Source organism: Pituophis catenifer, unplaced genomic scaffold (assembly GCF_029215685.1).
Source record: "Pituophis catenifer annectens isolate HBS135680 unplaced genomic scaffold, rPitCat1.0.hap2 SCAF_11, whole genome shotgun sequence".
Taxonomy (NCBI): domain Eukaryota; kingdom Metazoa; phylum Chordata; class Lepidosauria; order Squamata; family Colubridae; genus Pituophis; species Pituophis catenifer.
The window spans coordinates 23,074,976-23,101,157 of NW_027256891.1; the positions used below are offsets into that span (position 1 = coordinate 23,074,976).

The following is a 26,182-nucleotide window of genomic DNA, read 5'->3' on the forward strand; positions in this document are numbered from 1 at the left end:
TATGGAGATTCTCAAGTCATCCAGGTCCTGGTTGTCCCAAAGGTGCTTTTTTCAAGAGGCAGCTGGACTTTCTGGTTTTTCTTTGAAGACGTTTCGCTTCTCATCCAAGAAGCTTCTTCAGCTCTGACTGGATGGTGGAATCTTTCCATTCCCCACCATCCAGTCAGAGCTGAAGAAGCTTCTTGGATGAGAAGCGAAACGTCTTCAAAGAAAAACCAGAAAGTCCAGCTGCCTCTTGAAAAAGCACCTTTGGGGCGAAGTGGTATAAGGTTTTCTTCTTGAGCGGAGGGTGGGGATTAGAAGACCTCCAAAGTCCCTTCCAACTCTGTTGTTATTCTCACTCCAAGCAACTCATAATGGATTAAAAACAATCCCATAGAAACAAATTGGAAAACCATGAAACAGAGATATGGCGTGAAATGACCCCAGCCATCCAGCTTTGGCCTCTAATTGGGAGAGGGACAGAAACTGAATTCATTTGTTTCCATTTGCAGCCAAGATTTTATTATTATTTATTATTATTTTATTCTATGTGAGAAAAATCTACCGCTTTCTTTCCATAACTGGCTTTGGAAAGGGCTAGTTTACGCTCGTGTGTATTTCTGTATTACTAGTTAGGCCCTGGTTTGCAAGCAAAATGACTGGGATCGTTTACTGTGTTGAAATCAAGCCTTGATTTCAATTGATCAACGAATACAAATTGGGGTTCACCTAATCCACGAAACCAAAGCGTGTTATCACTTACGGATGATCTGCATATGTACGTGTGAACCAACTCCTCTATGCAACATTGATCCGAAGGGAAAGATCCATATATACTAACGATCATGGTACATCGTTGCAGGAAAATATGTCTACTTCTTTGTTAAGACTTAAAATACGGATGGATCTGGACGATTTATGCCTTAAACCCAGTGATGTTTAACTTTCGGTTAATTAAAGAAGGCCAAGTAATCATCCTGTAGGCACCAAGCTTTGGTTTAAATAACATTTGCGGAGTTTATTTTCAGTACGTCCGTGGTATCATTTTTCATCACTACATTCTTCTTTCTCCCCCCCCCAACCAAAAAAAATCACCCCACAATCCATCTCCATGTTCATTGCAACTTGTCCAGTACAAGAAAGGTGATTTACTAGGGATGCTAACGGATTGTCATTTCTTCCAAAATGTTTACACTGTCACTGAATCGACGTTCGTAATTTTTTCCCTTCTTTTTTAACCAGATAAGTTGAAGGAGAAGTCACAGGGCGCAGTTAAAGTGGTCAGCAAAGCCACCAACGCGACGCCCAAGGTGATCGCCAGCAATGGAAACACCAGGTGAGGGCCAGCTTGCCTTGGTATATTTTGAATGCAGAATCTCCGGGCGAGAGGAAGCATTGGCTAGAACAGGGGTCAGCAACCCGCGGCTCTGAAGCCGCATATGGCTCTTTCATCCCTCTGCTGCAGCTCCCTGTTGCTTGTCTGCTCCACAATTGATAGGCTTTCGGTTAGGACAGGTAGAGGAAAAAGGATGCCGCACTAGGAGGAGACTCTATGGTGGGGGAACGGGACTTCCCCCATTTTCGGACTTCCTGTACTTCCTGTAGGCTTTTTTTTAGCCATCCCCAGGGTCTGGAGGCTTTCCTTGAGCCTCCAAGAGGACGAAAACGGCCTCCCCTGGGCTCTGGAGGCTCTCCGGAGGCTGGAAATGTGCCTGTTTCTGGACTTCCGGAACTTCCGGTAGGCCCGTTTTTCACCCTCCCAGAGCCTCCGCACATGCCCTACACTTATCTGGCATCCAAAACGGGCTGCGTGCAGACTCCTGGGAGGGGCGGGGAGGGTTGGGCAGGGTCAGCCAGTCCTTGCAACTACCGGTTTGGCGAACCAAATTAAAATTAACAGCCGGTTTGGCTGAACCGGTCTGAACCTGTTGAATCCCACCCCTGCCCAGCACCCAGATTGGAACCCCATGACTGTGGGGGAAGCGATGACGGTCCTAAGCATAAGGACCAGTCCTAAGGCACTTTTTTCTGGGCCATCAAAACTTCAAACAATTGCTAAACAAATGGTCGTAAGTCAAGGACTTAACCCGTACAGCTATTGCTAAGGAGGTGTGGGGTGGGTGGGGGCATCTAAACTGTTCGGATGCTAACGCTGGCTTCCTCGTCTCGGTCGCAGCAAACTTGTCAAAGAAAAAGAGGACAAAGAGAAATGCGGGAAGGAGAAAGAGAAGGAGAAGAAAGAGAAAGTCCCCGCTGGCACTCCTGAAGCTAAATTACTCGGAAAAGACGGGAAGGATAAGCCAAAGGAAGAGAGGGCGAACAAAGAAGAGAAGGCACGAGAAGCTAAGGAAAAGACACCGAAGGCTGACAAAGAGAAGGAGAAAATCAAGAGAGAAGAGAAACCATTCAAAGAGGAAAAATCCAAGATTATTGTGACCAACGCTGAGTCCAAATCAATGGCGGAAAAGGAGAGAGAGAAGGAGCCATCAAGAGAGAGAGAAGTGGCCAAGGAGATGAAATCCAAGGAAGTCATTAGAGGAGGAGGAGGAGGAGGAGGCGGGGGAGGAGGAGGAGGAGGAGGAGAGAAGATTCCAATTGCTGGGTCCTTGAAGTCATCTGTTCCCCGGTCAGAAACTTCAGATTCCGAAAGGGGTAAGTTGACGCTCTTTTTTTAAATTTGGATCAGCGTTGAATTTTCATAGGAAAAGCCCATGACACTGAACACAGATCCCTTACCCACAGCTGCAGCAGCGAGTTCCATGGAAAGTCCAAAGTCACCCAGCCGGATTTCATGCCTAGGTGGGACTAGAACTCACCATCTCCTGGTTTCTAGCCTGCTGCCTTAATCACTAGAGCATACTGGCTGTCAATCCATCTCAATACTTCAATCCCATTTCCCTAAGGAGGGACTAGAACTCACCATCTCCTGGTGATCGGCCCAAAGTCACCCAGCTGGCTTTCATGCCTAAGGTGGGACTAGAACTTACCGTCTCCTGGTGATTGGCCCAAAGTCACCCAGCCGGCTTTCATGCCTAAGGTGGGACTAGAACTCACCGTCTCCTGGTGATTGGCCCAAAGTCACCCAGCCGGCTTTCATGCCTGGCAGGACTAGAACTCACCATCTCCTGGTTTCTAGCCTGCTGCCTTAATCACTAGAGCAAACTGGCTGTCAATCCAGCTCAATACTTCGAGCTTCACCCGGTTTGGGAGGGCGGCCTCAGCCAGTTAGCCGATCGACAACTTTTAAGCCAGCTGTTGATGTGGCAAAGAAATTTGGGGCGCCGCATTTCATAGACTGTCTGACACGGACACCCGATTCATGCCAACTGGACAGGTTTAACCTACCAACTTCTCTCTTTGTATCTCCCCCCCCCCCCGCCACTCTTGTCTTTCAGAACAAAAACGTCGCAAAATAGATACCCATTCTTCTCCATCACATTCCTCAAGTGTAAAGGTTAGTATGGCCTGAGGAAGGCATCGCCCATTTTCTAGGCTCTCATCTAACACGGAATGCCAGTGTCGACTTCCTTCCTTCAAGTCTGGTGCCAAGTTGAAGCCTTTGGAGGTTATATATATAAGATATATATATATATATATATGTATATTTTTCCCCGATGCATTTTAAAAAAAAAACAAAATGCATTCCTTTTGATGGATCGGTGGACTCTTTTTCTTTTGCCATTTTCAAGAGTAAATAAAATCGAAACCTCTTTTTTTATTATTATTATTATTAGAGGAAAAAGAAAAAAAAGAAAGAAAGAAATTAAAGCTTCAAGGACCTAGCACAAAGCGTTGTAAATAGAGTATGGAAATATCAAGATTATTTTTTTCGTATTTTTTTTTTTTTTTAAAAGTGCAACCCAAGCCAGAAGTGCCTCGCCATTTTTAAACAGCCAGATATATATATATATACATACGTATATATACATATATATATATGTATAGATTTTTGGAGTGCAGTGGTAGCTACAAGCCAACGAATCTCTCGCAGCACGCCGAGCGGAGCGTGAGGTTTTTTGTTTTTGGTGATTGTTGTTTTTTTCCTGCCTTGATCGGGAAGAATCGATCGGTTAACTTTGAAGAGTTCGCGGAGAAAACCGGGAGAGCAGAGGAGTCTTACTATATACCTTCATCGGGCTGCCTGTTGAACGTCTTCCAGCCGAGCCGAGAGAAGCCTTTGAAAAGTCTTGAAAAGTTCTGGTTTCTTTTTTTTAAAAAAAAAATAAGTCGCCTTGATGATCAATTCTCCTGTAGTTGTGTATATCCAGGCAGCCCGCGTGCCGACCTCCTTGCGAGGTTTGTTTATATTACACTGAGTTACCACCCTGTTGAGCCCTGCGCTCTGCGTTAAACCAGATGTGGCAGCCCAACCTTCCACTCAAGAAGCCAAGAAAAAAAAAATCCAAAAAAAACCGGCAGCCGAGCACAGCACAAACCTCTAAAAAAAAAAAAAAACACCCCATCCGGGCTGCAGCCTTCTTGGAAGACTCAGGGTAGCAATTCCTTGCTCCGTGTTTTATTTCCTTTTTTTTTTTTTTTATTGCCTAAACAAAACAAAAAAAAAAAAAAACCCCACCCATCCTCATGGATTCTTTGAGTTTGCAGTACGTTGAAGCGTTGCAACTGTAAGTTTAACCGATCACTTCGTCCGCGCACTGGGCCGCGTGGGGATGTCGCTCTTGACTTGCCAACGTTTTAAAGAGAGAGAAAAAAAATTATTTATTTATCTGCTTGTTTTTTGTTTTTGTTTTTAAATGCTCTTTTAAGAAGTTGGCTTGGAACGGAGAATAGCTAGAACAGGGTCCTTTGCACCATGGTTCTAGAACAAGCCTTGATTCTGGGGCGGGGGTGCTTTGCATTTCGGGGAGCCAGTCGTAACGACAGCCAGATGTGGTGGGAAACCCAGTCGTCATTTCTAGTCCGATATCACGGTTTTTTTTTAATGTTTGCTTTCAAGAGAGTAGGAACCGTGCGGGGGAATAAGGCCACTTTAATTAACCCGAAATTGCAATTTCTCCCAATCATTGGGCTAGAACTTAGATCGGAGCGGTGCGGTGGCCTAGAGGTGGAGCTCTCGCTTCACAATCAGGAGGCTGTGAATTCAATCCTAGGTAGAGGCGGATATTTCTCTGGGCACCGTGAGAATATTATCTGCCGAACAAAACTCCGCATTGGTGACAGGAATTGCATCCGGCCAGTAAACACTTTGCTAGCTCCATTCAGTTGCCCAGACTCCATCCCGCAAGGGATTATGGGGGTCATTAAACAAAGATGATGACGATTGGTCTAGAACTTAAGATAGTTTCGGAAGAGAATAGATAGTTGGGGGGGGGGAAATGTCGTTTTTTTAAAAAAACCACAAAGAGCACATAATGCTCGGTAGCTGATTTGATCGATGTGTAATTAGCTTAGGCGTGTGCATACAATTGTTTTAAGAAAGTATTAATGCTGTGTTTAATGCCCGGAGGGGGAAGCTTGTTTTTTTTGTTGTTTGTTGTTTTGAGGTTCAGCCCCGATTGTCCCAGGCTCCAGTGGTTTCTGAGAACCCTCTGAGCTTACGTGTCGTCTCCGTTCATTTCCCACAGGACAACCTCAGCGAACTCAAGGATTCCGCAGTTAAGGTTTGAGTCTTTCTCCCCCCCCCCCATCCCAACCCTCTCTTCACCTTCCGATTTTTAACAATTGCTTTTGCAGTGACGGCGAGGTCCTTCAAAGCTTTGGCGAAGGAACGCAGCTTAGCTTTATTTATTTATTATTTATTAGTCATATTTCTATGCCGCCCACTCGCTGAGGACTCTTAAGTGGCTTACAACAATCGACAGTATACTAAATAGCATATTGCCCCCAACAATCTGGGTCCTCATTTGGCCAAGTTGTAAGCGGCATACGGGTTGTGGCCGGCGGCGTTGTGTTCTTTTGGCCTGCGGGCAGCTTTTCACAGGCTGCGCCAGACTCTTGGCGGTTCCTTACAGCGAAGACTTACTACAACTTAACAACTGGTCATTTAGGGACAGTTCGAAGCTACAACAGCTCTGCAAAAAAATGACTTTACGGCCATTGGAAACTGATCAAGGAGAGAAGCAACCTTGAACTAAGGAGAAATTTCCTGACAGTGAGAACAATCAATCAGTGGAACAATTTGCCTCCAGAAGTTGTGAATGCTCCAACACTGGAAGTTTTTAAGAAGAGATTGGACAACCATTTGTCTCAAATGGTTGTCCAATCTATTGTTGTCCAATGGTTGACCAGAAGACCTCCAAGGTCAACTCTTTTTCTGTTCTGTTATTTTTCATACTTAACAATCGTTGGAACATCTCCATGGTGACGTGATCAAAATTCATGCACTTGGCAAACGACTCATATTTATGACGGTTGCAATGTCCCAGGATGTATGTGTGTGTGTCACAGGATCATCTTTTGCATCTTTTGGGCCTCTAGTCCAACCTCCTGCTCAAGCATGAGACCCTATCCCAGAGGTGGGCAAATGTGGCTCTTTTACAACCTGTGGACTTCAACTCCCAGAATTCCTGAGACACCCCTGCCTTATCCCAGTGATGGTAAACTTTTTCAGCACCGAGTGCCCAGAACCTTTTCAGGAACGTGTGTGAATGTGCGCGCGTTGGAGCACCAGAAACCCGAAGACCAGTTGGCCAGCGCATGCATGCTTGATTTTTGGCTGTTTTTGGCCATTTTACGGGCCATTTTTGGCCAGAAACACAGCCTGAAAATGGCCTGAAAACAGCCCAAAAAATGGCCTGTTTTTTGGCCAGTTTTGGCCACTTTTCAGGCCGTTTTCTGGCATTCCAGCACCCGCACGCGTGCCAACAGAGAGGGCTCTTCATGCCACCTCTGGCGCAGGGGTGGGTTCTAAATTTTTTTACTACCGGTTCTGTGGGCGTGGCTTATTTTGTGGGTGTGGCTTGGAGGTCGTGTGACTAGGTGGGCGTGGCTAGCTGGTCAGAGTCATTTCTGGAAGGTCCTCGCACTTACGACCAGTCCTCGCATTTATGACCCAGCTTTTAACACTGATCAGCTGTAGGACGGCCTTTTGAAGCCCCGCGGCAAGAGTTTAAACAGTTTTTTTTCTCTCTAGTCATCAGCTGGGACTCAGGAGGCAGCAATAGATTGGGGGTGGGACCAAATAAAAGGTAAGAATAACATGGGGGGGTGGGAGGGCAGGGGGGGGGAGAACCGGTTCGGTGACGTCATATCGTCACCGCTACCGGCTCGGCTGAACCGGACCGAACCGGGAGGAACCCACCACTGCTCTGGCGCATGTGCCATAAGTTTGCCATCCCACCCCTATCCCATTCCAGACGAGTGGCTGCTGTCCAGTCACTTCTTAAAAGCCTCCAGTGATGGAGCACCCACAACTTCCAGAGGCAGCTTCTCTTCCACTGGTTCATTGTTCTCACTGTTGGGAAGTTTCTCTTTAACTTTTAACGGGTTGCTTTTCTCCTTGATTAGTTTCCATCCGTTGTTTCTTGTCCTTCAGGTGCTTTGGAGAATAGCTTGACCCCCCTCTTCTTCATGGCAGCCTGTCAAATATTAGAACACAGCTATCATGTCACCCCCTAGTCCGGTGATGGGGAACCTTTTCGGCACCGAGTTCTTGAAAAGGTCACTCACGGAAACGTCGTGCGCACACTCATCGGGGCCGCGCTCCAGAAAAGTCGAACTTCCGGGTTCTAGCAGGCATGCACGCCCGACGATCAGCTGGCTGGCGCACATGCTTGCCCCGGTTTTCGGCACTGCCACGCACGTGAAGGACAGCTGATTGTCGCACACGCATACGGGCCAGAAACCCGGAAAACAAACTGGCAAGGCCGCGCATGCTGGACAACATGGCTTTGCGTGCCACTTTGGGCACGTGTGCAATAGGTTCACCATCACGGCCCTAGTCCTCCTTTTCTCTAGACTAGACATACCCAAGAAGAACATCTGCCACCCACAATAGCCTCTTTGTCGTTAGTGCCAGCATCACCCCACTGGGAGATGGGGTGAGCAAGTAGGAGGCACAGTCTGCTGCAGTGTTTCTCAACCATAGGCATTTTAAGATATGTGGACTTCAATTCCCAGAATTCTCCAGCCAGCAAGACCCAGGAGCATAATGATGACAGAGGGCAGTATGTCTGAATTTCTGCAACGTGACATGGGACCCATTTTTATTTTTATTTTTTTCATGTTTAGGATATTACAAGGGAGGCCTAAACGAATCAGTTGGTCCTTCAAACCTCAGCAGCTGTTTCTGTCATTGTGGCCAAACACAGGGTTTATGATTTCATTAGTTGTTTGAAATAATATTTGGAACATGACTGAATGCCTCTTTTCATCCTCGTTTTTCTCTTTATTACAGACTTAGGAAATTTAAGGTGCCTTCAAAGCAATCTCAGTGCTCTTTTGAGAGGGGATTTCATTGTCATGGTTAACAAAACAAAAACAAAAAAATTACAAATTTCTCGGTTGCGTTTTGTAATCCTTTACTGTATTTCCAGCATGATATGAGACAATCTACCCGGGAGAGAGAGAGAGAGAAAGAGAGAGAGAGAGAGAAATAGACCAGCATTTTGGTGCAAGATGGAGTGAATTGCCTTTGGAAGCGATGTAGTAATTTTTGATCTTGCTTTTGACTTAACAGCACTACGTTAACCACTCCGCTCCGGCATTGTCTAAAAGTAAGGAGAGAGAAGTAGACAAGAAAGATTTGGACAAATCAAGGGAAAGATCCCGAGAGAGAGAAAAGAAAGATGAAAAGGAAAGGAAAGACCGAAAAAGGGTTTGTGATTTCTGCATACTCGTGACACTGAATGCTAAGATATGACCCATTCTCTCCAGCCTTTTGAATCAAAATTTCTTTGAGGAACTGTCTAGAAACAGGCGTGTCAAACTCGATTTCATTGAGGGCCGCATCAGGGTTGTGTTTGACTTCAGGGGGGCCAGGGTGGGCGGGGCCAGCTCGACGTCACTCGTGTCAGTGGCACCTGTGGTGGCCCAGGCAGGGCTAGGGGATGCAATGACCTCCTGTAGCCCTCTGCCAGCGAAAACGGAGCTTGGGGGTCCCGCACGCATCCCCCCAGACCCCGATTTCAGCCATGATGGCCTCCTGGAGCCCTCTGCCAACGAAAACTGAGCTCGGGGGGGCGCATGCATCCCCCCCCCGCACCCATCACCCGTGATGGCCTCCTCGAGCCCTCTGCCAATGAAAACTGAGCTCGGGGAGACACGCATCCCCCTGGACCCATCAGCCGTCATGGCCTCCTGGAGCCCTCTGCCAACGAAAACTGAGCTCGGGGGGGCGCACACATCCTCCCCGCACCCATCACCCGTGATGGCCTCCTCGAGCCCTCTGCTAATGAAAACTGAGCTCGGGGAGACGCACGCATCCCCCTGGACCCATCAGCCGTGATGGCCTACTAGAGCCCTCTGCCAGGGCTCTAGTATGGAGCTCCATTTTCGCTGGCAGAGGCACCGCGGGCCGGTCCTTCGCTGTTTCTGGGGCGGCCCCGCGGGCCAGATCTACGCACCCCGTGGGCCGGATCTGGCCTGCGGGCCTTGAGGTGGACACCCCTGGTCTAGAAGCTTATCATTAAAAAAAGAACTGGGGGAGGAAGAAAACCACAGCTTCATCAACTCAGCTCATTTTAAGCCTAATATTTACAAACTCGTGTTTCTAAAAAAAAAAAAAAAAACACCTTGTTTTGATGTTGTACCCATTTAGGATCATTCGAACAATGACCGCGAAGTTCCCCAAGATTCAGCCAAGCGTCGGAAAGAGGAAAATGGAACAAGTACGTCTTCTCCTGCTGCTGCTTCTCCCCCTTGATCATACCTTGTTGATGTTCTGAGCTAGCCTTCCCCAAAAAGTACGAAGCAGATTCTTGGTCCCGACAAAACCCCTTTTCTTAAACGAATGTGAATTCCTCTCATTCACATTCAGCAAAGGCCAGGCAAACAGTCTTTCAAAGGTGAAGTTATGACCACAGACCTTATCTATCTTGGAAAGCTGCCATGTAAATATTTTCCAAACGCAGTGCTGTGTGAGGAATGACTTGGCACAGAGTCTCAGATTCAGGGACAGATCTTCACACTCCTGAAATGAACTAAGGAACTAACAAATGAACTAATTGTTTCCTGCAATAGCCCACTCTCCCCGTTTGCTCCTCTTTTGTTTCCTATGGGAGGGGTCGATCACCTCCAAGGTGTGGCTTTACTCCCAAATCTACCCTGCTTTCTTAGTTGTTCTTGTCTTCTGGCAGCTCTGTGCTTGTGCACACTGGGAACAGGCTCCAGCTGTTCCTCTGCCTCACTGCTGTCTAGCTCCAAAGGCAGCTGAGAACTGCCAGACGGCCTTGGCCCCACCTCTGCCTCCGATACAGAGCCCTCATCCGAGCCTTCCCCAGCTTCCAGGACTGGCCCATGTTCCTCCCCAACCTCCTCACTGTCCGATTCTGGCAGGCCAGAACAGTTGGCTCTGTTAAGGATATTTTTGTGTTAACCAACCAACAGAGCAAGTGCACAGAGAAACGGTACTGACAGCAATGAATACAATACATACAAACTGGTTTAACAAAGCTTTTACTTTGTAGTGAAGAACAGTTGCATAGTCTTTTAGTCAATCCAAGTCTTTAGCCATTCAAATCAGTCTGGAGTTACAGAAATCTTCTTACCATACAAAACAGCAGTAGGTAATAAACAGCAATTCAACACTGGTAACAAATCACGATGGTAGCAGATCCATCCACGATGAGAGCTCCTTCGCACACAACGGTAACAGTTCCAACCAACAAGTCAACCAACAATGACTATAGCTCTGCTCTCTTCTTATATACAGTTTACACTAGTAATTATCCACTTAAGATAAATGGAATCAGCAGTGCAATGACTCAACAGTACAATTAGGATAATTGGAGTCAGCAGTCAGTCAGCAGTCAATTACAATGACTCATCAGTACAATGACTCAGCATTACATCTTAAAAGTTACAGAATTCATTTAAAGTTATAGCACACATATATTGCCTGGACAACCTGTTAGGCTTACACCATATCCTAACAGGCTCCATGGATACCTTACTGAGCGTATTTGTTTGTTCTGCCCAGCTGGTTCCTCCAAGCACAGTAAGAGTGAAAGTCCTTCCAACTCCCCCCCTCGTTCAAATGAGAAGGAGAAAGAGAAGAACAAGTCAAAATCTTCAAGCAAGGAGAAAAGCGATTCCATCAAAGTTGAAAAGATGGAGAAAAGCTCTTCCGGAAGCAAAAAGGTAAAGCAGTTGTTTTATTTTTTTTCCGGTTGACGGTAACAAGATATCTTCCTTTCATTTGATTAGGTTGAGTATTGGACTTTCGGTACCTTCTGAAGTTTATTTTTCCTCTTCTAGACCAGAATTAGTTAACCAGAACACCCTTAATAGGCTTGGGACTAGGTTAATGTGGAGAGTTGTTAAAGAAGATGATGTTAAGTATCATTGTTAAATATTATTATCGGGACGTAATGGCTCAGTGGCTAAGATGCTGAGCTTGTCGATCGAAAGGTCAGCAGTTCAGCGTTTCGAATCCCCAGTGCTGCGTAATGGGGTGAGTTCCCGTTCCTTGTCCCAGCTTCTGCCAACCTAGCAGTTCAAAAACACGTAAAAAAGGCAAGTAAAAAAAAATAGGGACCACCTTTGGTGGGAAGGTAACAGCGTTCCGTGTGCCTTTGGCGTTGAGTCATGCCGGCCACATGATCACGGAGATGTCTTCGGACCACGCTGGCTCTTCAGCTTTGAAACTGAGATGAGCACCGCCCCCTAGAGTCAGGAACAACTAGCACATATGTGTGAGGAGAAAGTTTACCTTTTACCTTTTATTATTGTTATTATATTATTATATTATTAATATTATGCTGATGAATACTAATACAAATATGTGGATTACGATTGTTTAAAAATAGTTGTACCCAGATCACACACTGTTGGATGGAAATTCAATGTTATATAAATAAAACCAATAAAACATGGGGAAAAAATAGGTTTGGGACTACCAAATGAATGAATAGGAATGCAAAAATGTAGAGTTTTGTTTCGGAAAAACAAATTCACTCGTTCATGCCCTGTTTCCCCTAAAATAAAACATCCCGTGATACTAAGCCCAATTGGGCTTTTGAGTGCATGGCAATAAGGCCAAGCGCTTATTTCAGGGTTCAAAAAAATATAACCCAGAGTCTTATTTTCAGGGAAACACGGTACCAAAAAACAATTAAAAAACAACCTGATTCATACAATACCTGCCTAAAATATGATGTGTTTAAGTCACATTTAATCCCCCCCCCCCCGTCTTCTTTTTGTCTAGGAGTCCAGGCACGATAAAGAAAAACCAGAGAAGAAAGAAAAACGGGATAGTACTGGGAACAAAGAAGAAAAGAAACAATATCCTTTTTGCTGTGCTATCGTTCGAATTGGTTGAAATTTGTTTTCTAAGCATTTCTTAAAAAAAAAAAAAAATTGATTCCCTTAACGTTAAATCCACCCATAAATCGTCAGACAAGCACAGATAATGAGTACTGTTCTGACCAAGGTGAGCATCATTATTTTTGGACTTCTCATTGGAAATGAAAGCAGGAAGTTGCACCTCATTCCTGTTGAGAATGCCTTTGAAGGAATTGACGGTTCTGTGTAAATTAGGTGAGGCCTACAAGAAGGTTCTCCATTAATAAAGTTGGAGTTTCTGTGTGAAGAGGCATGAATGAGACCCAAGATGATGATATAAAGGCCTTGTATTTAAATCAAAAGGTAAATTTCGGGCTTCAATATTTTTGATAGTCCATTCCCATAATTGCCATATTTTTTGGACTATAAGATGCACTTTTTTGTCTTCCAAAAGGAGGTGAAAATGTCTGTGAGTCTTATAGACGTGTTTTTTTCCAAAAAAAACAGGTCGAAAAAAGCCTTGAAAATGGGCCAAAAAAAGCCTCGAAAACGGGCTGAAAAAAGTCTCCAAAGCAGGCTGAAAAAAGTCTCAAAAACAGGCCAAAAAAAGCCTCAAAAATGGGCCAAAAAAGTCTCAAAAACAGGCCGAAGAAAGGCTGGAAAAGGGTCGAAAATGGGGCGCGCGGAGGCCCAAAATTTTCTTTTGTTGTTTTCCTCTTCAAAATTAAGGTGTGTCTTATAGTCCAAAAAATACGGTATATCCTGTCCTGTGTTGTCCTAATGGTCAAGGTTTGGAGACTGCTCTAGATGAACGAATGCCAAAATGGAGCTTTCCCATTATGGCTGTGAGTCACAGCAGACATAAAACGAGTCATCAACCCGCTTTTACGACCCTTTTGTTTTGCGGTGGTCATTCAGTGAGCCCATTGTTTGCTATGATGATTTTCTGCCAGAAACCAACATTAGTCATGTGACCATGGGCCACTGCAATAAATACAGTCATCAGTAAAGGAGAATATTTGTAGCTCAGGATTGAAATGAGGGTCCTTGGTGCTCTCTGAGCTTGCTTTTTTTCTTGCAGTATTTCATGACCCCAACTAGGTAATATTATCAGTGCTAGACGGATGAAAGAGCCTTGGTGGTGCAGTGGACTAAGTGCTGTTAAGTGCTAGCACTTAGCTGCCAGCTGCCTGCAATTAGTGCGAGTTCAAATCTCACCAGGCTCAAGGTTGACTCAGCCTTCCATCCTTCCGAGGTAGGTAAATTGAGGACCCGGATTGTGGGGGCAATAAGCTGACTTTGTAGAAACACCGCTTATGGGGGGGCCAAAAGCCCTAATAAGCAGGTATATACAAAAAAGAATGAAGGCTATTGCTATAAGTGTATTGTAAGCCTCCCTGAGTCTTCGGAGGAGGGCGGCATATAAATTGAACTAATGAATACATAAATAAACGCTAGCACTGATGATGTTACTTAGTTTGAGTCATGAAACATCTGCAAGAATATAACCAAGGACCCCATCCCATACAGTCATGTAACTGTAGGGGGATGATCCTGGCCATTAGAACTTCAGAACCAGATTGTAAGTCCGTTTTGGAGGGATCTGTTGTATCTTCAGATGGCCTCTAAGTGACCACAGTCCTAAGCAGAGGACTACCTGCACCACCTTGGGTTAAAGTGTTGAAGCGGATGTTAGGCAAATATCTGTAGGGAATGAACTACAACAATCCGGAGGAAGAAACGAGTTGATCTCCAGAATACAACTACACGTAATTTGAAGAATCAGGACCATGTGTTTAAGCCTACACTCCAGAATCTAATCAACTAACAGTCATTACTAAATTGGCGCCAGATAAGAATCAACAGAATGCAAGGGGGAGCTGGACTTAGAGATTTGTGGACATGTAATGATTCTAGGCTAAGTCCTCTCTTGACTCTGCCCCCGAAGCTCTGTCTTTTCTTCTATACTTCAGCTGCATATTAAAGGTAAAGGTTCCCCTGCACATGCGTTCTAGTCGTTTCCGGCTCTAGGGGGCAGTGCTCATCTCTGTTTCTAAGCTGAAGAGCCAGCGCTGTCCGAAGACGTCTCCGTGGTCATGTGGCTGGCATGACTCAACGCCGAAGGAACACGGAACGCTGTTACCTTCCCACTTGCTTTCGAACTGCTAGGTTGGCAGAAGCTGGGACAAGTCACGGGAGCTCACTCCATTACGCTAGGGATTCGAACCGCTGAACTGCCGACCTTCTGATCGACGAGCTCGGCATCTTAGCCGCTGAGCCACCATATCCCCCCTCAACCGCATATTAGCTCTACTTTATTGTGTGAATTGGATCAGTGGTGGACATTAAGCTTATTTCAGCTTCTGCTTCTTTCTTAAAACATAGTAATTGCACTTCCCTCTCTTTTTTTAGGTGAGGTTTGGACAAGAAGATGGTGAGCTGCGACCAGACATGAATTTTGATTGCACAGAAGATTGTGAATGACGTGGACCTGTCTCCATCTCCTTAAATTATTCACCTCTCAGCTTTATTTCTCTCCCGTTGCTGAAGATGTTGATGGTTGAGTTGTACATTACTGTAATTTTAACTCGTCGCTTAAGTTTCTTAAAAACATTTATTTTCAGTACCTGGCTGGAAGTGTTACCTGTTCCATATTTTTTAGCACAATGTGCTGCCAACAGTTGCCATCGTTGCAAATGAGGGTTTTTGTTTTTTTTTCCACATGTACAGAGTTCTTCCTTTAGGTTATCAAAAATGCTTCCTCCGTTTAGCCATTTTATTATTATTTTTTTTTTATTTTCCTTTTCAATTGGAAATGCGTTCTTTTAGGTGTTTGGGGGAAAAAAGAAAAAAAAAACCCAACAACAAATAAAACCGTTATTGAAAGTTTGGATTTTTACCTCATTTAAAGAAAAAAAAAATCCAGTTTTTATTTATTGTTTTTAATATTGATAACTAAAACCGTGGGCGGGATAGGGCACTGTTTTCAAGCAATGCTAAGGAAAGTATTTGTATATTACGTGCACAATAGTAAACTTGTTTAAAAAAGAAAGAGAGAGAAGAAAGGAAACAGAGGGATACCCCATACTCTGTTTGTTCCGCACGATGATCCTTAACATTTGTCATAATGTTTTTAAAAGAAATGGGGAAACTGCTTTCTTCCGAACATGAATTCAGACCAATTAAGTTTCAATATTACAGCTACAGGAACTTTGTATCGGTGGGACTTCAGTCCCAAAAAAAAATTAAAAAAATTAAAAAAAAAGTTTCACAATGACCTTTTTAAAAAAAAAAAACCAACCAACAAAACAATTTTTTTATCTGAAATTCTACCAAGTGTAATCTTTTTTCTAAATAAAAATTAGTTTTCTCAATGGGTCGTAAATCCTTGTGTGTGCGTTGCTTATTCTGGTGTTTTCGCAGGGCTGGATGGAATTCAAGCGGTGCCATATTTCTTTTCTTTTCATGTTTTTTATTTATATAACATTCAATTTCCATCCAACAGTGTGTAATCTGGTGCAGTTATTTTTAAACAATCATAATCCACATATTTGTTGTAGTATTCATCGCCATAATACTAATACTATAATAATCATATTTAACATCATCTTTAACAAGTCTCCACATTAACATTTCCTCTTTTTATATCTCCTCCTTTCTAACTTCTGTTTCTATTGTCTAGCCATTGATAGAATACATCCCATATCAAAAAAATATTCAGCTTCTTCTTTATCCTTAATAGCGAGCATTAGTCTATCCATTTCTGCGCCTTCTAATATTTTCTTAATTACATACCCCTAGACGGGAATCTCATCATTTTTCCATTGCTGTGCCAATACAATTCTAGTTGCGGTTAGTATACGCAAGTTCAGATATATAATCTTTTTATCATATTTTTCCAGTAGAATGCCCAACTAAAATATCTCTGGTTTCAAGTATGTGTTGCTTTATCATTTTTTCCAACCAAGTATGTATTTTCATCCAGTATTTTTTAGTTTTTGGGCATGCCCACCACATATGGTAGTATAAACCAGATGATTGATTACACTTCCAACATTTAGCAGATCTATCTTTATATATTTTTGCCAGTCTTCCCGGTGCAAAATACCATCTATAAAACTTTTTATGTAGCTTTTCTTTATATGCAGTTGACAAAGTCAATATTTCTGTCCCATACTTTCTGCCATTAATCTAATTCTATTGCATATCCAAAGTTTTTAGCCCAGGCAATCATTGTCTCCATACTTAATAGGTAACAATATAATTTCTTTATCAGTTTATCATCTGTTCCAGTTAATATCTGGTCTAATTCTGTTAACTCTTTATTAAAACCATACATTTTAGCATCTTTCACGTAACAGGATTGTATCTGCATATGTGGCCAGTGCAATGTCTATCCCAGGGGTCTGCAACCTTAAACACTCAAAAGAGCCATTTGGACCTGTTTCCCACAGAAAAGAAAACTCCGGGAGCCACAAAACCTTTCCCGTGCCTGACTATTTCCTAAGAGGCCACAAAACTAGCATATGTAGTTGAATTAAACAACAGCCTGGTGGCGCAGCAGACTAATAGCCTGTTATTAACATTCAGCTGCCTGCAATTACTGCAAGTTCGAATCTCCCCAGGCTCAAGGTTGACTCAGCCTTCCATCCTTTCTAAGGTAGGTAAATTGAGGACCCAGTTTGTGGGGGCAATAAGCTGACTTTGTATAAATATACAAAAGTATGAAGGCTATTGCTTAACGCATTGTAAGCCGCCCTGAGTCTCCGGAGAAGGGCGGCATATAAATCAAATTAAAAAAAAAAAAAATCTGTTTTCTTCTGAAACTTTTCTTGGATTTCCCTTGGCTACTAAGTTCCTGTATAGTTTTTAATTCCCCTTTGTCAGTCAAAATATCTTTTTGAATCTTTTAAACAGTGCCGTATTTCGATTCTCTTGTCTTCTTTTTTTAACTTTTTAAAAATTTTGCAGGTTGCCTTTTACCGGTTGTAGCAAACTTCCCAAAGTTTGGGTGGGTGTTGCATTTCCTGATATATTTTTTTTTCTTTGAGATGTCTGAAAAGATGTTTAGAGCGATATCCTAATAACAGCCGAGGTGGCGCAGTGGTTAGAGTGCAGTACTGCAGCTATTTCAGCTGACTGCTAGTTCAGCAAATCAGCAGATCAAATCTCACCGGCTCCAGGTTGACTCAGCCTTCCATCCTTCCGAGGTGGGTAAAATGAGGACCCAGATTGTTGGGGGGCAATATGCTATTTAGTATACTGTCTTTGGTGTAAGCCGCCCAGAGTCCTTGGATAGTGGGCGGCATAGAAATATGAATAATAAATAAATAAATAAATAAATAAATAAATAAATAAATAAATAAATAAACAGATATGTCAGCGGATAATTCCCATGGTCTACCTATAAACCCAATTACTTCGATCAAAAGAAGAGACCTAATTTACCCAATTTTTTTTTTTTTTTTGTCTCTTTCAAAAAATAAAAATCCATTGTGGCTTTTCAGTCATAAAAGCATAGAAAGAAACGTCTGATTTCAGTACCTTGTAATAAAAGAGCAAGGACAATAAAAAAAGAAATCGAAGGCATAACCTGTCAATTTAACCAACTTGCTGCAGAATGCTTTGTAAGAATCTGGATGATCGAAGTCATTGTCTTTCTCAAAGAATGAAAGATTTTGCAAAAATAAGTTGTTTTTTTTTACAGCTACCTATTTTATACAAAGGGTAAGAATGGGGGGTTTTGTTTTGCTTTTAAATGGATAGAATGAAGGCTGGAAAATCTCACTGTGTCTTCCACACAATTCGGCGGTTCAGCAATTCAGGAAAGAAAACATTGATTTTACAATGAATTGGCAGGCTTTCTTTTCCTAAAGTGAAGATAACAATCAAGCCTTCATTGTTTGTCCGAATGATTTTTATTTTTTTTTAATCGCTTAAAAGGCCATTGAGGCTTTGAAATCAATTTTGTAATGACTTATCTTAAAAGTTATGTGGTAAATTCAACGTTTAACTTCATTTACAGGAGCTTTTTTTTAAAAAAAGAGAGAGATAACGAGTGGCTAGTTAAAAGCCTTAAATACAGACTCTAAAATATTGTATGATTTGTTTATCACGTTTAGATACAGCCCATCTCATTTTAAAGAGCGTTTCCATGAGATTAAAAGCATAACCCTAAAAGTTTGATGTCTTGATAAAAGGAGAAGTTTAAAAACAAGGATAAAATGCCACTACTGGTTGTATGGCCCAAAACAGCTGCAAAGAAAAGAAAAAAATAGAATATGCATTAATACCACTCCGTAAAACCACAAATATTAAAACTCAATCCGCCGACCGTTTGTTTAGTGACCGAAGTTACGACGGCACTGAAAAAAGTGATTTACGACCATTTTTCACATTTGCAACCCTTGCAGCCAACCCCACGGTCCACGGGATCAAAATTCAGACGCTTGGCAACTGACTCGTCTTTATGACGGTCGCAGTGTCCCGGGGACAACTGATCCCTTTCTGCAACCTTCTGATGAGCAAAGTCAACGGGGAAGCCAGATTCGCTTAGCAACCATGCTACTAATTTTATGACCGCAACGATTCACTTAACAACTGCGGCAAGAAAGGTTGCAAAATGGAGCGAAACACAACAACAACTATCTCACTTCGCAACAGAAATTTTGGGCTCAATTGTAGTCGTAAGTCGAGGACTTCCTGTACAAAAAAAAATACCCCTTTATTGGATAGACAGATTAGAAGAGAGAGAGAGAGTGGATGGATGGATGCATGGATGATAGATAGATAGATAGATAGATAGATAGATAGATAGATAGATGATAGATAGGCAGATAGGCAGACAGACAGACAGTGGATGGATGGATGGATGATAGATGATAGAGATAGTGGATGGATGATAGATAGATAGATAGATAGATAGATAGATAGATAGATAGATAGATAGATGATAGATGATAGACAGTGGAGGGATGGAAGGATGGATGGATGGATAGATGGATAGATGATAGTGGATGGATAGATAGATGATACAGTAGATAGATAGATAGATAGATAGATAGATAGATAGATAGATAGATAGATAGGCAGATAGGCAGACAGACAGTGGATGGATGGATGGATGATAGATAGATGATAGAGATAGTGGATGGATGATAGATAGATAGATAGATAGATAGATAGATAGATAGATGATAGACAGTGGATGGATGGAAGGATGGATGGATGGATAGATGATAGTGGATGGATAGATAGATGATACAGTAGCTAGATAGATAGATAGATAGACAGACAGACAGACAGACAGACAGACAGACAGACAGAGGATGGATGGATGATAGATAATATAGATAGATAGATCTATTATTAACCAGTGGAATGGTCAGTGTATGTGCTTCATCACTGGAGGTTTTTAAGAAGAGATGGACAACCATTTGTCTGAAATGATATACGGGTTTCCTGCCTGAGCAGAGGGTTGGACTAGAAGACTTCCAATGTCCCTTTCAACTCTCATTCTGTTCTTATCAAGGAGGGAAGCAACCTAGAACTCAAGAGAAATTTGCTAACGGTGAGAACAATTAACCGGTGGAACTGCTTGCCTCCAGAAGTGGTGGGGGCTTCATCACTGGAGGTTTTTAAGAAGAGACTGGACAGACACTTGTCTGAAATGGCATAGAGTTTCCTGCTTGACCAGAGGGTTGGACTAGAAGACCTCCAAGGTCCCTTCCAACTCTTGTTATTCGGATCTTTCCGTTCTGAGGCTCCTACTGCTCAAAAGAGACCAAGGGAAGAAAATCAACATTTAGTGGCGGACTGAACTGGCCACTGCATGTCAGCATTGCTCTAAATTTATACAAAGGAAAAGGAGGAATGATTAAAAAAAGAAAACGACTTTGTAAAACAAATGTTGGAGAAAGCCTTAGAAAGTTCTTTAATTAGGTTGCTGTTCCTTCAACTTACTTCCTCTCGTGAAGTAAACCGGTACCCATAACATTGGTGATTCTTTTTTTTTTTTCTTTTTTTAAACCAAACTCATGGGTTTTTTTTTTTTTCTAATGAAATTAGAAAATTAGTTTTTTTTTTTTTCCTAATGAAATGCATCTTGCCAACACAAATATGGGATTTTTCCATGACAAAACTTGAAAATCATTTCCTCGTTTCCTCTGGTTATCACCTTTAAAGTGCTCCATGGCTTAGGACCTGGTTATCTACGGCAGTGGTCCCCAACCTTTTTATCGCCGCAGACCAATCAGCCTTTGATAATTTTACCGTGGCCCGCTGAGCGCGCGCAGGGGTGGGGGCTTTGGGCCACACGTGCGTACCTGCGCGGGGCTCTCTTCCCTGGAGCCTTTGTGCACGGCCCAGGAGCTTTTGCACACGTCCCAGGAGCTTTTGCGCACGTCCCAGGAGCTTTTGCACACGGCCCAGGAGCTTTTGCGCACGTCCCAGGAGCTTTTGCGCACGGCCCAGGAGCCTTTGCGCTGCAGCGTTCATGTCCCCCGGCCGCTGCGCGGCCCGGTGCCAGGTACTCCACGGCCCGGCACCGGTCCGCGGACCGCCTGCTACTACCACCAATAGCCTCCCACCGGCCAGTACGCTCCCATAGAGAGGGGCTCCTCCGGGTGCCATCAGCCAAACAATGTCAACTGGCGGCCCCTAGGGGGAGAGCCTTCTCTGTGGGGGCACCTACCATCTGGAATGAGCTCCCCCCGGAGATACGGAGGATCCCGGATCTGCGTACCTTTTTAAATGTAAATTTTAATTTGTTTTTAAATTATGGGGTATTTTAAATTCAGCCAAATTATTTAATTCGTTTTATTTATTTTGGCTGTACACCGCCCTGAGTCCTCAGGGAGAAGGGCGGCATATAAATTGGAAATTAAATTAAATTAAATTAAATTAAATTAAATTAAATTAAATTAAATTAAATTAAATTAAATTAAATTAAATTAAATTAAATTAAATTAAATAATTAAATTAAATTAAATTAAATTAAATTAAATTAAATTAAATTAAATTAAATTTTAATCTATTTTAAATTTTTGTATTTATGTGTTTTATCTTGTGGCTGTTCACCGCCCTGAGTCCTTCGGGAGAAGGGCGGTATAGAAATTTAATAATAAATAAATAAATAAATAAATAAATAAATAAACATTGTTCTGCCCACAGTCTTTTCCACGCTGCATGGTGAAGAACCCAAATAAGGAAAGCAGAAATTCCAAGTTTTTCAGTGCATTTTTTTTTTTTTGCTCCCTATCACCTGATAGATGGGTCAGGTTATACAGAAGGTGCATAGTTTACAATTGGCCCCTTCTCACAAAACGCATCTAACCCACAAAGTTGTTATGTTGCCTATGCTGGGAGAAAGTGAAAGTGAAAGTGAAAGTGGAGAAAGGATATTTTCTCTCCTTGGGGCTCCCTGAGCTTGGTGGCTTTCTTGCAGACGTTTCATTACCAAATTAGGTAACATCATCAGTGGTAGAAGGAAGGAGGGTGCACTCTTTATATTCTAGTTCATCTTATTTAAAAACAAAAAGAAGAGGTTCCCGGTGAAATGGGCGGCATATGAATTTAATAATCGATCAAACAATGTATAACTGTAACCTACCTACTTCATGTAATAGGGCTCCAAAGAATACAGTGGCCGACCCGTCAGTTGGATTGAACCCATCTGATGGTCTCTGTACGGGACAGAAATAGGGCTGGTATTTTAAGTTGCCAGTTTTGAATTAATCGGTGTACTGTTTCAACTCCTACCCTCAAAACGACGCTATAGAGCGCTGCACAACAGAACAACTAGACACAAGAACAGTTTTATTCCCAAACGCCATCACTCTGCTAAACAAATAATTCCCTCAACACTGTCAAACTAGTTACCAAGCCTGCACTACTATTAATCTTCTCATCGTTCCTATCACCCATCTCCTCACACTTACGACTGTATGACTGTAACCTTGTTGCTGGTATCCTTACTCACAGGAGGCAACTGGATTTTCTTGTTTGTTTGTTTTTCTTTTGAAAGACATTTCATTCAAGAAGCATCTTCGGATCTGACCAGATGGTGGGGAATGGAAGGATTTATCTTCCTTGCAGGCAGCTGGTCATTTGCATCCTTTATGAGGGTCGTTGAAGCCCTTGGAGGTTTATCTGTGTCCTCAGGGTCACCTGAGTAGCACTCCTGATTCCTGTAGTCTGAATTTCTTTTCCTCTGGAAATCCATTCCTACTCCCACCCCATTCCAATGGGGTTCATCCCAAATTGTATAGCCAGAAGTCTGTGTAGATTCTCATTCATCCAAAGGTGCTTTTTCATGAGGTAACTGGACTCTCTTGTTTTTTTCTTGATGATGTTTTGCTTCTCGTCCAAGAAGCTTCTTCAGCTCTGACCAGATGGTAGAGAATGGAAGGATTTATATTAGCTGTGCACTTTGGGATGAACAAAGGTGCAGAGGAACAAATGGTGTGGGGATATGAACGGATTTCTACTTTTATATATATAGATAAGAAATCTGGAGTTATTGCAGTAGTGGGCTGCTACTGGTTCACCCCAGTTCGGGCGAGCTGGTAGCGGAGATGGTGAGGTGAGAGCGAACCGGTTGGGCCCTCCCACCCACCACTGCGCTATATCTACCTATATTCGTTCGATTTTAGTCCAGTTGACAGGTGTGGCAGAGCAGATTGCTGTGCCTCAGCTGTTCTGAAATTCAATGCGCTTGTGCGAAGCGCAAATTCGGCGTAAATGCGAGCAAGTTACGCGCAAAGCACATGCACGAAGCGAACCGGTGATAACACTGGTTGAAACCCACCACTGAGTTATTGGTGATTTGGAATTCACTCTATCTGTAATCACTACAGACAGAGTTCTCCCACCTCTGAGGCAGAATATGAAGAAAGACTTCCAGCTTACCTAAGCAGAATTATGGCATTAAATAGAATTGACGTCAGCAATGTATGTCAGCATAAACTTTATGAACGGGGATAGGAACAGATAGGTAGGCATCTTTCTTATAAAAAAATGATTTATAGCAGAAAGATTTCCAATTCAGAGGAGGCCTTGAATGTCAGTTGCACAATAACTATGCCCCCGAACCAGTGAATGCAAAGGCAACGCAAACACGGCTTTTTGGCAATTGCTCTCTCTCCTTCCAGATCATTGGCAGGTATAACCGAAGGGCAACGCTCCACAAAGATTGTTGGTTCAGCAAAAGGATGATAAATTGCCAGGGACGTCAGCCAATTCTTTGCAAACAAGTGAAAAGTTCCCTTGGCGTAACCTTCTTCTTAGTAGGTGGGGTTTACTCATTAGCCCAATTTGGGTGGGTCTGGATAGCACATGGATTTCTTTATTCGAAGCTTAGAAAATTCTCTTTTTTGGGAAACTTTGAGTCAGTCCCAAAAATGACTCTTTGTGGCCATCTGAATTCTCTTTCAGCCTTTTTTTTTTTCTTTACTTTCTCACAGCAGCTGGGATCTCTCTGCCTTAAGAGATAATCTTGTGCAGCCAAGGGTTTACTTATTAGTCTGTCCTCACAGTTCCTTTCACACAGCTATTGCTGCACAGTGTGAATTGTTCACAAATTAGCAGTCTCCTTCTCGGTAGCATGCTGGAAATATTGACCGGTGGTTCAGGTGATTAGACTATATTGCACAGATTCCTACTCAGTTTTGCTCGTCAGTGCAATGGGAAAAAATAGCCATTCCACCCACCTCAGCCCAACTTAATTTTAAGCCCGAAATGAAGTTGCTAACAAGGAACATCATTCTGTCCCCCTAACAGGAATTACTGCATAACCATATATTTTCATGTGGGAGAGTCAAGATGAAAATAGATTCGTCATGTTGTGCAGAGCTGACTGTAGCTAGCTGACAAATGTCAAAAATGCACATTACTCAGGGTTTTTTTTTATTATTATTATTATCTTCGAGTAGGGTATTTGATTGTCTACCTTTGGAGAACTCTTCTCGCTGCCTGCCCACCTAGGAGCCTCATTGCATCTGTTGCAAAATTATTCTGCCAAGTTTTATTTTATTTTTTCCATCAAAGCTCAGGATTTTGCTTATAAACACCTGAAGAGTTATCTGTTGTGGCTCCGTTGCCTGAGCCTGGGCTATCGACAGATGCAGACTCTGAGAGTGAGGGAGAGGAGTTGGCAAGGCCTCCCTCTCCAGGACCCTCCTCTCTGGCAATGCCTCCGGAAGACACCGAAGGCCAACCGATAGGCTCAGAGCTAAGCACGTCCCCGCAGCCACAGGTGGACAGCGACGAAGAAGATAATGCTGGCTGGACCCGTGACAGAGGCGCAAGGAGAAGCGTGCGCAGCAGAGGGGAACGCATGCCAGAAATTAGCTGAGTCATGGACCACACCCCACAGGGTATAAATGTGGATGTGGTGGCCGGTTCAGTATGTGACGAGCAAAAACTGGAAATAATCCATGATCTCTGCGTTACTGGACTTTGCCTGCTTTATTGGACTGCATTTGGATTAATCCTTGTATTGTTGAAACTCTGCCTGTTTTATCGGAATGCTTGCAGTCTAATCTTTGTTTTGTGCAAGTAAAGTCTGAATTGGCAGCTAGCCACTGGGTTGCTGCCAGCTTTATCTTCAAAGAGTTTTGTCGTGTGGCTTATTGTTGTGGCCCCGCCCTCTGAGCCTGTCCCATCGGAGGAAGAAAGCTCTGAGCATGAGGAAGAGGAGTCAGCCAGGCCTCCCTCTCCAGGCCCCTCCCCTCTGGCATTGTCTCAAGTGCCGGCTGAGGGAGAGGAGACAGCTGATTCAAATCAGAGTGATGAAGAAACATCATTCCTGGACGCACGCCTCCGAAGGCGTGATAAACGTTTGCAGCAGCTTAGGAGGCGTGCTAGGGATTAGAACTGAGTCACTGGACCACACCCCAGAGACTATATAATAGAGGGTGGTGGTCAAGGATCCTTGTGACGAACAAAGCAAACCCTGGATAGTTACTAAAGCCTCGTCCGGAACTGCTGAGAGAAAGATTTAAAGTGTCGGACATTTGGACTCTTGAGTATTTATCTTTCTGTTTTACTTTGAAAATAAAGTCACTTGGCAGACGGTGTGTCTATCGCTGCCAAGTGGGAGATAAGACCTGGGTGCGTTCCAAAGTGTTTCCTTAACCCTCGACTGGCTGTGTTTGTATGTGTGTGGGTACGGGGACAGATCACTTATTAACTCCAGGCCATCTGTGGGGATGCGTGTGTGGTACGGGGACAGAACATTATCTAAAAGTTCATACTTCTAAAAAAAAAATTACGTAATCCGGTAGCCAATCCAGAAGGCTGGGCCTTTCCCGATCTTCAGAGCAGAGCTTTTCCAACCCCACCTAGAAATCAATCCATCAGAACAGAGCTGGAAGGGCTCAAAGGTCTTCTAGTCCAACCCCCTGCTCAGGTAGGAGACCTATACCAGGGCTGTCAAACTCGTGGCCTGTGGCCCGGATGCATCATGTGCTGGCCATGCCCATGCCCAGTTTAGCGAAGGGGGAAAAAGTCGTGATACGTCTCATGATGCTCCTGTTATGACGCAGGTTTGACACCCTTGCCCTATACCCGTGATGGCGAACCTATGGCACGCGTGCCACAGGTGGCAAGTGCAGCTATGTTGCCTGGTACGCCAGCTTAGCTCCGGGAGTCTCTGGAGGCTGGGGACAGCAAAAAACATCACTTCCTGTCCAACTGGGAGTTGGGAAATGGGCCATTTCGGGGCTCCGAAGGGGTGGGGAAGGCTGTTTTTGCCCTCCCCAGATGCATAGAGAGGATCTGGAGCCAGGTGAGAAGGAAA

The 26,182-nt window shown here is 43.5% G+C and overlaps 1 protein-coding gene across 2 annotated transcripts in view; it reads left to right on the forward strand.

Annotated features, from left to right (window-relative positions):
* Positions 1–15,769, forward strand: part of THOC2 (THO complex subunit 2) — a 56,647-nt gene extending 40,878 nt beyond the window's left edge. Inside the window, exons 30-39 of one of the 2 annotated variants that reach the window (XM_070952051.1) lie at positions 1,225–1,318; positions 2,159–2,634; positions 3,378–3,436; positions 5,568–5,603; positions 8,621–8,758; positions 9,701–9,770; positions 11,081–11,241; positions 12,308–12,384; positions 12,485–12,532; positions 14,797–15,769. In XM_070952051.1, coding sequence (XP_070808152.1) covers positions 1,225–1,318; positions 2,159–2,634; positions 3,378–3,436; positions 5,568–5,603; positions 8,621–8,758; positions 9,701–9,770; positions 11,081–11,241; positions 12,308–12,384; positions 12,485–12,512 — 1,139 coding nt within the window. In that variant the 3' untranslated portion in view covers positions 12,513–12,532; positions 14,797–15,769. Of the gene's footprint in view, positions 1–1,224; positions 1,319–2,158; positions 2,635–3,377; positions 4,608–5,567; positions 5,604–8,620; positions 8,759–9,700; positions 9,771–11,080; positions 11,242–12,307; positions 12,385–12,484; positions 12,533–14,796 lie in introns of those variants that run through there. The other variant, XR_011600875.1, reaches the window with a different exon arrangement.
* Positions 15,770–26,182: the final 10,413 nt, after the last annotated feature.